At 47.1% G+C, this 11,717-nt stretch overlaps 1 protein-coding gene across 1 annotated transcript in view; it reads right to left on the bottom strand.

Annotated features, from left to right (window-relative positions):
- LOC113997818 (store-operated calcium entry regulator STIMATE-like) overlaps window positions 1-11,717 on the bottom strand; it is a 33,571-nt gene continuing 21,854 nt past the window's right edge. Inside the window, exons 5-8 of the mRNA XM_027739954.2 lie at window positions 9,697-9,809; window positions 8,582-8,665; window positions 7,499-7,615; window positions 1-645 (exon numbers count right to left, since the gene is read on the bottom strand). Coding sequence (XP_027595755.1) covers window positions 532-645; window positions 7,499-7,615; window positions 8,582-8,665; window positions 9,697-9,809 — 428 coding nt within the window. The 3' untranslated portion in view covers window positions 1-531. The remainder of the gene's footprint in view (window positions 646-7,498; window positions 7,616-8,581; window positions 8,666-9,696; window positions 9,810-11,717) is intronic.

Genomic DNA, 11,717 nt, shown 5'->3' with positions numbered 1-11,717 from the left:
TTTATGAGGCAATTTTAGGTCAAATATTTATTGTGTTCCTTATAAAACAGTAAAAAATAATCAGATCCACTGAGACAGTCTTCCCAATTCAAGACATTTAAATACATATTGCAAACCAATTCTTTTGAGTATTGTGCATATAAAAAGTGTCACGGTTCCGGTAGCAGAGAATAGTCTTTTTTTTTTCTTTTTCTATAAAAAAGCAAACAATCTTGATTTCTTTCTCTAGCCTTGACAAAAAAAAGTCACACCCAGCTGGCCAGCCAGGAAAAGTACATACTCATACCCCAATCTCAACATGCCTGCGTGTGTACAGATTAGGGGAACACAGGGAAAGCAGATACTGCTCAAGCCTGTACAGGATGCACGGATAACATCCCAGAAACAACTGCAGGACAGGTCTAGACGAGGCAGGCAAAAGGATCTCTGCAGATCCACAGGGATCAACTAGCATTCCCCACCCTGCCCTTCCTTGGCCAGCCCAAGGATCACAGTGCTGCTCCTTCCTCCACCTCCCTTGTCCCAGTGTTGTCAGATGACCACTTGATAGCTGGGCTGCTTCATCTTCTGGTTGGTTCCATGGAGTCCTGAGGTGTCTTGGTCGCTTTCAGACTGATCAAAATCCATGTCTGGAGAGAGCAACACCTAGAAAGGAGAACAGACAGATGTTGATGGAGCAAAAGTTCTCAGATCTTCTCAATGCTGCTTGCTGAAGGGATCAAGCACCCCTGGAGGGGTCTGCTGCCAGATCCAATCCTCTCTGGCAGATGGGTAAGGTCTCAGGGTCATCTTTCCAACAACAGACAAAAAGATCTGGGCACAGACACTATGATGATGTGGTGACCCAACCCCCTCCTGAACAGCAGAACAGGCACTAAAGGCTCTGTTCCCTATGGGACAGGACTCACACATAGACACGGATGTTCAGGCCAGGCTACAGCCTCAGTGGAGATGTAAAAAACCAAGGCCACATATTTTGTGAACAGCTGTACCACATGTAGACCTTTTCCCAGGCCCCCAGCTGCTTGTCATCTCCAGAGCTCAGCCAGAAGAGCAAGCAGAGCTATAGGGTTAGCTTCAGCCATGGCCAGCAACCGTAGAAGTGATGTCCTCAACCTGGTAGCACCTTATTTCTAGCTGGCACAGAGGCTCCTGGCCCAGTCTGGACTGTGGGAGCCAAAACAGAGCACTGACACCTCTCACAGGTACCTCTCCAAGTAAGAAAGCTCAGTTTGCTGCAGGACCAGAAGGCTGCCCTTTGCCCCCAGGGACACCTCACTCTCAGGAGCCAATTCCACACTTGAAGCTACCACAGGCTGTTTTGAACCAACTGCCACCAGCCCAGAGTGTCTGCACGATGCAGATGAAGCCACGTGCAGGCATCTTCCAGCCACATCATCTGGGACAGGAGAAAGGCTGAATTTTACTCAGGCAGTGGCTGCACTGACTGCAGAAGAGCTGAAACCCAACACCAGCCAGCAGTTTGCATGGGTAACGTTCATGGCTTGACTGATTAGAATCACTGAATCATCAAGGTTGAAAAAGACCTCCAAGACTGAGTCCAACCCTTAACCCAGGACTGCTGAGTCCACTACTAAACCACAGAATCATAGAATCAGCCGGGTTGGAAGGGATCTCTGAGATCATCAAGTCCAACCCTTGATCCACTACCACCGTGGTTACTAGACTATGGCACTAAGTGCCACATCCAGTCTCTTAAAAACCTCCAGGGACGGAGAATCCACTACTTCCCTGGGCAGCCCATTCCTGATTACCTGATTACCCTCTCTGTAAAGAACTTCTTCCTAATATCTAACCTAAACCTCCCCTGGCAGAGCTTAACACCATGCCCTCTTGTCTTGCTGATTGCTGCCTGGGAAAAGAGACCAACCCCCACCTGGCTACAACCTCCTGTCAGGGAGTTGTAGAGAGTGATGAGGTCTCCCCTGAGCCTCCTCTTCTCCAGGCTAAACATCCCCAGCTCCCTCAGCCTCTCCTCATAGGACTTGTGCTCCAGTCCCTTCATCAGCCTCGTTGCTCTTCTCTGGACCTGCTCCAGCACCTCAATATCCTTCCTGAACTGAGGGCCCAGAGCTGGACACAGCACTTGAGGTGTGGCCTCACCAGCACTGAGTACAGGCCCTGAGCATCACATCTACACGTTTTCTGGACACTTCCAGGGATGGTGATTCCATCACTTTCCTGGGCAGCCTGTTCCAGTGCCCGACCATCCTTTCAGTAAAGAAATTTTCCCTAATATCCAATCTAAACCTCCTCTGGTGCAATTTGAGGCTGTTCCTTCTTGTCCTATCACTTGTTTCATGGGATAAGAGACTGACCCTCACCTGGATACAACCTGTTTTAGGGTTGTTATAGAAAGGAATAAGGGCCCCCCTGGGCCTCCTTTACTCCAGGCTACACCACCTCCAGTTCCTTCAGCTTCTCCTCAGACTCATGCTCCAGACCAGACTGTTTGCTCAACCCTATCCTACCCCTTTCTCCTTTCCTCAAACACTGTGCCTGACTGAACAGCCTTCCAGCTCAAAGGCACAAGAGATGGTAAACTGGCTTTCTGCCCGCACACAGAACATCCCCAACAGCTCAACCAGTCCCAGAGCCCAATATTCCTGGGGCAAAACCAGGAGCATGGGGGAATTACTCTTATCTCTGTCTATCCCCATGCACAGCTGTGAATTCACGTGCCCTCCACTCCTCAGCAGTCAGGCAGCACCACAGGGCCAGTCACCACAGCAACAAAACCACTAAACAGGAAACACAAAACTCCAATGAGTCAGTGACTTCAAAGGAGCAGAAGAGCCGCAGGGGAAGGTTTCCTCCTCCCCACCCTCACGCACACTCCAGCCCCTCCATCCCATGTTGTTATCCTCAGTCAGGCACTCAAAGGACAGCAGTAGACAGGATTAAGCTCTCTTGTTGTCCCCCCCCCTCCACTGGTCTCAAGGAATTGGTTTTTAGTTCAAGATACACACACTGGAAAGTTTCCATCTCTCTCACGTGAAGATTTCCTGTTTATCGTATTAATACTGTGGTGCTGTTGAACCTGAGAAAATGGGTGGGTAATTAGTCACACACAGCATCATAAGCTCACTGAACTGACAGGCTGCAACAGGTTGGTTGTGGGGCCTAATGAACTGGTGATTTGGGTGGGTTTCAGTGGAAAACTCAAATCCCCTTGCAGCCAAGTATGGATGGAGATGGAGCAGGCACTGAGTGTTGTGCATTCAGACCCCTTCAGGTCTGCCCACTATACACTTGCAGGAAGCTGCACGAGCCAACAGTCTCCAGTAACCTTTCCACAATTCCCTGGGAAAGCATCATGACAAGATGACACCTCATCACTGTGACAGTCACAGGACATCCCCTTAGATGTAATTTTCAAGCCTAAATCCAATTTGGGAGTCTTCAGCACAACTTGGACGAGGCTCTTCCCCTGCAGATGTGTCCAGGTCAGGATCACAGCGGGTCCGTGGCACAGCTGGGAATGGGCTGTGGTGTCCCAGTCCCGAGACAATGTGCTGCTGTCTCATTCAGCAGTCCCCAAATACTTCCCACATTTCTCCCCACACCAGGCAGCCAGCAGCTCCCAAAACATGGGTCACACTACTGAAACAGGGCTGCCCACACATGCTGCCAAGCCCTCCTGGCCAGGAGAAGATGCTGCCCACTGGTTCAGTACTGCATACCAGTATGCTACTGGTTAGTACTCCATCCTTTTGGATAACCAAACCACCTTAGTGGTAGAAGAAGAGAGGAACTGTGGCACAGGCTGTAAAACAAAGCAGCTCTGGGACCACTTCCCCACTAATCATGGAAACCTGTTTGCCCAAAGCTCCACCAGCCTGGTGTAGAATCACAGAACCATTAGGGTTGGAAAAGACCCAACCATTAACCCAGCACTGCCAAGTCTACCACTAAACCATATCCCCAAGTGCCACACCCACCAGCCTTCTGAACACCTACGGAGATGGTGACTCCACCACTTCCCTGGGCAGTCTATTTCAATGCCCAGAGTAGGGACCATCCATCCCACCATCCTCCTTAGAGGATCTGAGTTTAGATGAGTTGCTACAACTCAGCAGGACTGGCAGGTGGGATGGTTTCCTTCCAAAGGCAACTCTATGCCCACCTTTATTTATCTTCCCTGTAAGGATCAGGTACCTGAGTTCACCACGAGTTTGAGCTAATTAAAAATCAGCTCAGCTGAGCAACAGCCAAATCAAACTTGCTCTTGAAATATTCTTCAATACTTATAAGCAAGCAGCATTGTATTGGCATTTATCAGCATCTGCAGTCTAGTGAATACCAGAAGTCACAGCTCCTATGAAGGGAATCAGGACAGGTGCTGAGCTCCATGCTGACCAAAGGCAGGTCCCCATGTATTAGTATTAACTTTCCTCCCAAACTTAAAGTATTAGACTTTTGCTTTAAGGCTCTCTGAAAATGTAAGCCTTCAGGAAAGGAACAGAAACTCATCCACCTCCCTTGGGGAAAAAAAAAGAACCAACAACAAGGAAAAAAAAAAAAACAAACTCAAAAAAGATCAAATAAAACATTATTAAAACTGACTTGTTTTCCTGAGTTGAGGAAACAAAGAAATCACTGATAAGATCTAAAGTTTATTGGGACTTGCAAGGGCAAGGGAAAAGAGACTTGGGTCAAGGGCAGGACACATACAAAGCAGAAACAAGGGCCTTGCAGATGAATGCATTTCCTCAGCCTGAACAGCACTGGATGCAGACTGGCACTCAAGAAAGATATTTTTCTATCCCACAAGAAGGCAAAAGAAGGACTCCATGAACATTTACAAGGCAGGGCACAAGTCTGAAACAACGCAAAGCTTAAGACTGACATGGAAGGAAGAAAGGAAAGGAAGATGGAACTCTTCCAACCATAGGAGGGAATTTGTCCCTTTCAGGGTTTCAGTGCAAAAAAAACCAACAACTCAGCATTTGCTCTACTATAAGCAAGAGCCCACCCTCTGGCTCATCAGAGCAGCCTTAAAGCCCAGCAGAGGCTGCCACTTCTCTGGTCTGCTCTGCAGCCACAGAGTTAGTAAGTGACACCAGAGGCAGGACTGCTGGTTGGTGGGTTTCTTCCTGCTGCCCATCTGGTCAACCAAGCCAAGAACAAAGCTGAGTTTTCCTGCTCTCCCTACAGAAAATACTCAGTGTGGTTTTTTAACAGGTTAACTTCAGCCCCCACTTTCCATTCTCCTTCCTATCTCCCCACCCCTCCTTTTGCAAACACAAACTGCTGGTTGGAGTGAAAATAATGACACTCCATTGGTGAGACAGGCAGAGGGCTGAAATTCAAGCCTGCAGTGTGATGGGGAGCTGGTGGCACCTGCTGAGAGACAGCTCTGATGAACCCTGATAAACCATGGGACACATGACCCTCAGCCAGCCCTGCCCCACACACAGACACTGCTCAGCCCCCCTTCCTCCTCCACTGGGCAGCAGGCAGAGGAGAAATTCCCCCACTGAAACAGGTTATTAGCAGCAACAAGCCCAGCAAATGCTCATTTTCTGCTTTCAAGCCTAAATTCCAGTCGACCCAGGTGCAGGGCTCAGCCAGCCAACACGATCTTTAATTCACAGCTTAAGAAGCTGACACATGAAGCACGAGTCTATGGCTATACCTCAAGGCCCAGTGCCAAGAAAGAGCTGGAAAACAGGTCACCCACTGCTGTATTTCTTCACTAACTTCCTCCTCTGCCCAAACTATTTGTCGGGCCAGAGGCACAGGAGCATGCCTGAGCAGAGAGGAAGCAATCCCTGCAGACTGCCTCAGGTAAAAAATGGTCCCCTTGGCAGCTCCACTGCAGTGACGGATCAGAGGGTTTCGGGATGGACAAATAACCTGGACATTGAAGATCTCAGCAAAAATTTGCCTCACAAAAGTAGTCACGTACTCAGAAGATCGGAAAAGCCTTTGAAAGAAAGTCAGAACTGTTTCTGTCAACTTGAAACAACCTGTCTCGGCTGAGCTGCCAGAAGAGTCTTTCCTGGCTTCTGGAAATAAACAGGATCTCCCCTACGGGTTATCCAAAACTGAGCTGGAGGTCACAAAACACTTGCCCCCCGCCCCAGTGGAACAAGGCAGAGATCCAGCTCCATTTCCATGAAGGACTAGTAATTGCAACACCCTCTGTGTATCCACAGCAGCCACTAAATGGGACTAAATGCAGCAAGTTTAGGTTCGAAAGGCAGGAAAGGATGTTGGTGTCTCAACTAGAGATGTCACCTCCTTACCTTTGCTTCTGAGCTGGTGTGATTTTAACTGATCTTAAAGCTTCAGGAACACACCAGCACATCCACACAGCGCAGCAGGTCTTTACCAACAGTGACCTCGCCAGGCTGTAACTGTTTATCTGGAGGCAGGGCCAGGAGAAGTGACTCACTTGTCTCAACAGCTGCTCACATCTGCCTGCCCTCCCTGCCAGAGGGAGGATTCCTCTGACACTGCATCCTCATGAGCAGTGGTCACTTCCCCACCACACCCTTGGGACAGAGAAGCCCTGGCTGCTGTGCAGGCTGTCAAGCACACTGTGAAAACAGTATTACCTCTGTGTGTGCTGCATTGTCACCAGTAACTGTCCCACCCACCCATCAGCACAAGAGCTGAGGTACTCTTTATGAAAGAGCTCTCAGAGAGCAAGAGCTATTTCTGTTCATCCTAAATTCCTCTGCAGAAGCTACTCCAGGAGCCAGTCCGAGATTGCCAGGAATTATCTTATCTCCGTAAGTCTCGCCAGCGAGCTGCAGGATATCAGGAGTCATGCACAGAACACACTGAAACCAGGTCTGGGTGCCAGGGGAAGGAAGGGAATTCATCCCAAGGAACTAACACAGTGGTCTCTGTCCAAAAGTCAGTAAGAAGCAGACACCACCTACCCACCAAACCACATATCATTAACAAGAGCAAAGTCTGCTGGAACTGCAGCATTTCCTCCCCCCCCACAACTTTGGAGTGTCAAGCTCAGACTACACAAAATACAGCTTCCTGCAGCTAATGGACCACCATCTGGCTGAAAAAATACCAGATGCTGACAAAAACAGGATTCCTGACTAGGCCTTGTCCTCTAAAAAAAAGGATGCTATCAATTACAGTGAGGAAAGCAAGCCCTTCTCAGCCAAGATTAATTACAACTAAATATGGGGAAGTTGAGAGTGACAGTGCAGAGATACACACCAGTTTCAGTCTGCCCACACAGGTCAGTGTAAGAGTCAGCTCCTTCGCCCCCCCAAGATACTGCCATCATTCAGGGCAATATTTCAGCAAAACTTCACGGGCTGTGACACTGCTGATGGTTAGACAAGAGTTCATTTGACTTCACAGGGTCATCACCCTCATTCATGAAGCACCACCCCAGGTCTGGAGAACATGATGGCACATTGTACTGTCTCTGTAAAGCACACAGACCATCCCACAAGTTTGCAGTTTGGTCTCAAACACAGGTTTGCATCCTTGCTCTTACCTGAGATTCCTCTGTCCTCCTAACCCGAGGAGTTTCTATGGATCCATTGATGTCTAGGGTGTCCTTCTGCTTATGTTTCCTCATGATCAAGCTGTCCACAACCCAGAACATAATGGCCTTGGGGAGAAAGAAGTTACATGAATAGATTGCTAAGACCAAAATACAAAGTCTTTCAATCACAGATATTTCTTCTCCTTTTGGTTTCTCCAGATGTCCAGCCTTGATCAACCTCATATCTAAACTAACACTGCATCAATTCGGTCCGTGGAGGTTGGATGAGCCAAATTACTGAGGTCCCTTATACAAATCCTACTGATTCCATAGTTGTTGAAGACCCAGAGGAAAACAGACCACAATAGGCCAAGTTTCCACCAGAAAATAACCAATGAACCAAGCTTCATTCAAGGTTCATCTGCCTGCACCAGTCCCTCGTCAGTTCTTTGAAAACCAGAATCTGCTTTCAAATCAGGAAATGCAACCTGGAGTGCTGGAGAGAGGCTGGAAACCCCATCTTTTTCAATGGTGCATCCATTGCAATGTTCATGGTATGAGCTCAGAGTCTGAGTCACTACCTGTCCAGGGAGCATCTGAGTGTTAATACCTTGTTCTCATTTCCCATCTTAGCGGGAACTGTCTAACATCAGTGATTACCCATAATCAGGGGAACCATGAAAGAGTTGAGCTTTCAAGAGGTTTTGCCAAACTAGTTCCAAGAAGAACAAAAGTTCTGTGTCACCTGAACACTTTGACTTGCTGTAACACAAGTTGAAGTCCAGCCAAGTGGATGGATTAGCAGGTTACTCAGGTCACAAGGAGCTTAAAGGGTTTGGGGGCTGAGACGAGCCTTCAGCTAACAAGCCCCAGCGTTATTCAAAGAGGTGAAGAATCAGCCACCCAGCAGGTTAGACAGAGGGACAGAAATTGGAAACAGAGACCATGGCAGGGTGACTTGTTTCCACTCCCGTCCACCCCGTCCCAGCCCCTTCAAGGCTGTCCCCAAGCCAGTCCCTGTGCACACTCCCCTTGGGAGTGGACCCTGATTTCCAAACCAGCCCACCCAGTGCTTGCAGGGGCACCACTTACATTGACTATGAAGGGCACAACAAGCATCACCAGGACGAGCTCCAGCTGGGGGTTTGGGATATAACCCAGGAGGATCTGCTGAAGCTGCAGAGGAGAAAACAATTTAGAAGCATTATTTGAACATTATATTGACTGCCTTCTTCCACCAGCAGTCCCCCGGCCAGGGCTCTGCAACTTTAGCTTCAGTGCTGCTCTTAGAAAGACTCCATGAGATATTCCCTTGGCCCAGCTGCCAAACACATGATTTTGTACAGAAATAAGTACTGTGAGTCTTTCAGTGTAACTATCCATGACAACTGGTGGGACTTCCCTTGGCTCTTTGGAACCTAGCTGCAGAACAAGGACACCAGCCACATAAGATAATCATGGAGAGGATTCCAGCAGCATCTCTGGATCCAGCAGTGTGTGCTACTGAACATGTTCACATCCAAGTGTAATCACTGTAGGCTACTGGGTTTGAAGGACAAGCCCTGAATTGGAACAGATAAGTGTTCCCAGACTGCTGTAACTCTTCAGTCAAGTCACATCAGCCTGTGAGGTACCAGGCACCATGTGTAAGTGTACTCCAAACTGGAGTTACCCACTGACTCCCAGAACTGGGTTTTACACCCATCACACCTACTTGTCACAGCCTATAATTTTTTTAAAAGAGAAACCCGTGATCAACACAATTACCATTGCATCAACTACCATATGGGAGTAGCTGAGGGGAGAAGCACATCATGTTACGTGGAGACTTTACAAATCAATCTCTAAGAGTCCCCTTAGTTTAGGCACAGGATCACAAAACACCACATGGACTGACTTGACAGGATAATGTAGAAATCCTCTGGCAGAACTGAAGTAGCTCAGCTGCCAGCCCAGCCCACTCCATCCTTCCAAGAAGGGGAAAGAAAATTAAAGCATCATCTTATTCCACAAGCTTTTGACTAGCAAGAGAATGTACCAAAAGCCAAACCATTATGAAAGTCACGTTTCTCAAAACTTAAGTAATAGCTAATTATTACAGAGGGTTGTCAACAAGTCCTAAGGATTAAAGGCCTATGATAATGGGAATCAGGCAAAGCTGACAAGAGGCAAACCACAACAGCTGGGGCTAGAAAAACACAGCTTACCTTTGTCCAACCAGGGATAAGCAAGACAAGGCTAATCACAGTCTTCTCAAAAACCATTATCAGCAAGTAGAGGATACACTGGCCAATCCAGGCAGCAGCTTGTGGAGGGTCACCTGGAAAAACAACACATTAAATCTGCATCAGAGGACAGGAAGAGACAGCCTTGCAGAAAAGTTGCCTCATCCTTGACACCTGAGTTGATTTTAGGGATAGGGAAGTGTTTCCATACTGCAAGTTTTGCAGGAAGACAAATAGTCAATACCAAATTTAAAATCAGTGGAGAGAATTTCTACCTATAGTTGTAGAAGCACATGCCTGAGGTAGAAGGGTTTGGTGTCACTGCTGGGTCTACAAGCCACTACTCCACTGAAGACCAAAACTTACCAAGATACAAGTTCAAATCTTTCTAGTTGTTGGAAAAAAAAAAAAAAAAAAGGTAAATCTGATTTGTATTAAGAGAAAATTTAGCAATCTTGACTGTAAGCAAGAGAGATCTCCATCACAAGATACAACATGTACCCCTACCACCACTGGCCTTCTGTTCTAGAGGCTAATTCTCTTTTTCTACCCCTTTTAGGGCTGATACAGAAATGGAGATGACAATTCACCAGACCTCTGGTTAGTCTGAAGGGCAAGCAAGTATCAAATTTCAGACATGCCTCAAAAAGTCCTACCTACATACCCAGAAGATGTTAATACTACGTGTATTTATCTGTCTCCTGTCCTGCTCTCCTTTCCACCAACCTGCCTCTGAAACACTCCAAGGGGAGAAAACCACCACCAAAAACCCTTGCCTTGCATCTCCTCTCCCATTCCCTGTCCTTCCCAGATCAATGGTTTTGCTGGAGCAAGAGCCCTCCACGTATCATAAAAGAGAAGTTTCTGTAAAAGGAGAGAAACAGAGCTCTGGCTCTGCCTGAACACCTGAAATTCCCTGTGTTTATCCAGAAACTACATTACTTGCAGACCTCCTGGGTGCTCAAGGGCCACAGTGTGGGCTTTCCATAAGTGCTGAATGGAAAAGCCATTCCTGGTAACTCTAAGACAACTGAATCAACTTTTATGTATCTTGATTTGGATTAAAAAAATATTATCTCCTTCACAGCCTTGGAGATGCATGGTTTTTTCCTCTCCTTCAGCCACTGATGGGCATTCCCAATATTCTCCCCATGGTGTTTATCTGGATGGATACAGGGATTTGAGGGGAGGAAGGCCTGCTTTGCATCTCCTCAAAGCACAGACCACCTAAATCCTTTATACAGGGAAAGCCTGAAAGCTCAGAAACATCAGCATCCTATTCAAATTGTTCTTTAGAAGCATGTGTTGCCTTGGGGCATTAGTAATTTGCTTTGCCCCTTTCCTTGCTTCCCTTTCACAAGGAACAAAGATTTCCTTTATCTTCATATCAACAAGTCTAGAAAAGTCCACAGAGTTGGGTCTCCCTGACTCTTCCCTCACCCTTCCAGTGGATAAGAACCACATGGGAGTAGCTCACAAAATCCTGCAGCATTTTGAGCAGAATGGCAGATTAATAAACCCTTCTGAATTAAAGCTAATCCCAACAGCAATCCCCAAGACAAGCCATTGCTGGACTGACTCTCCCCTCTACAAGGACCAGTCAGTAACCTGTACACTCCTCTATAAAATAAAGTAAAAATGAAATAAATCATTAAAGACATCACCTGCAATTTGCTCCCTCCCAAGCCTTACCCACAGAGTCACCAGGAATAGCTTGAAAGTTTCAGGTCACCATTTTCACTACAAGAAGCATAACTTTTCAGTCCTGAACAGAATTATTTTATTTTGCTGATGAAGTGAAGGGCTGGTTATGTGATACTGTCTGAGCAAGAGACAGGGGCTCCATCGCCCCAGGTTTTAAGGCAACTCACTCAAAAAGAATCAATGCTAATTAAATATGAATGTTTCCAATGGGGTACTCACCAAGTAATAAGGAAAAGCATATTTGTATTGTTAACAACAATAATGGTACCATATCTATTACATGTGCTTGCTTCAGCTCC

The sequence above is a fragment of the Pipra filicauda genome, unplaced genomic scaffold (genome assembly GCF_003945595.2).
Source record: "Pipra filicauda isolate LSUMZ 115617 unplaced genomic scaffold, ASM394559v2 scaffold311_size1313980_pilon, whole genome shotgun sequence".
In the NCBI taxonomy this organism is placed as follows: domain Eukaryota; kingdom Metazoa; phylum Chordata; class Aves; order Passeriformes; family Pipridae; genus Pipra; species Pipra filicauda.
This window is presented reverse-complemented; position numbering and strand designations above follow the sequence as displayed.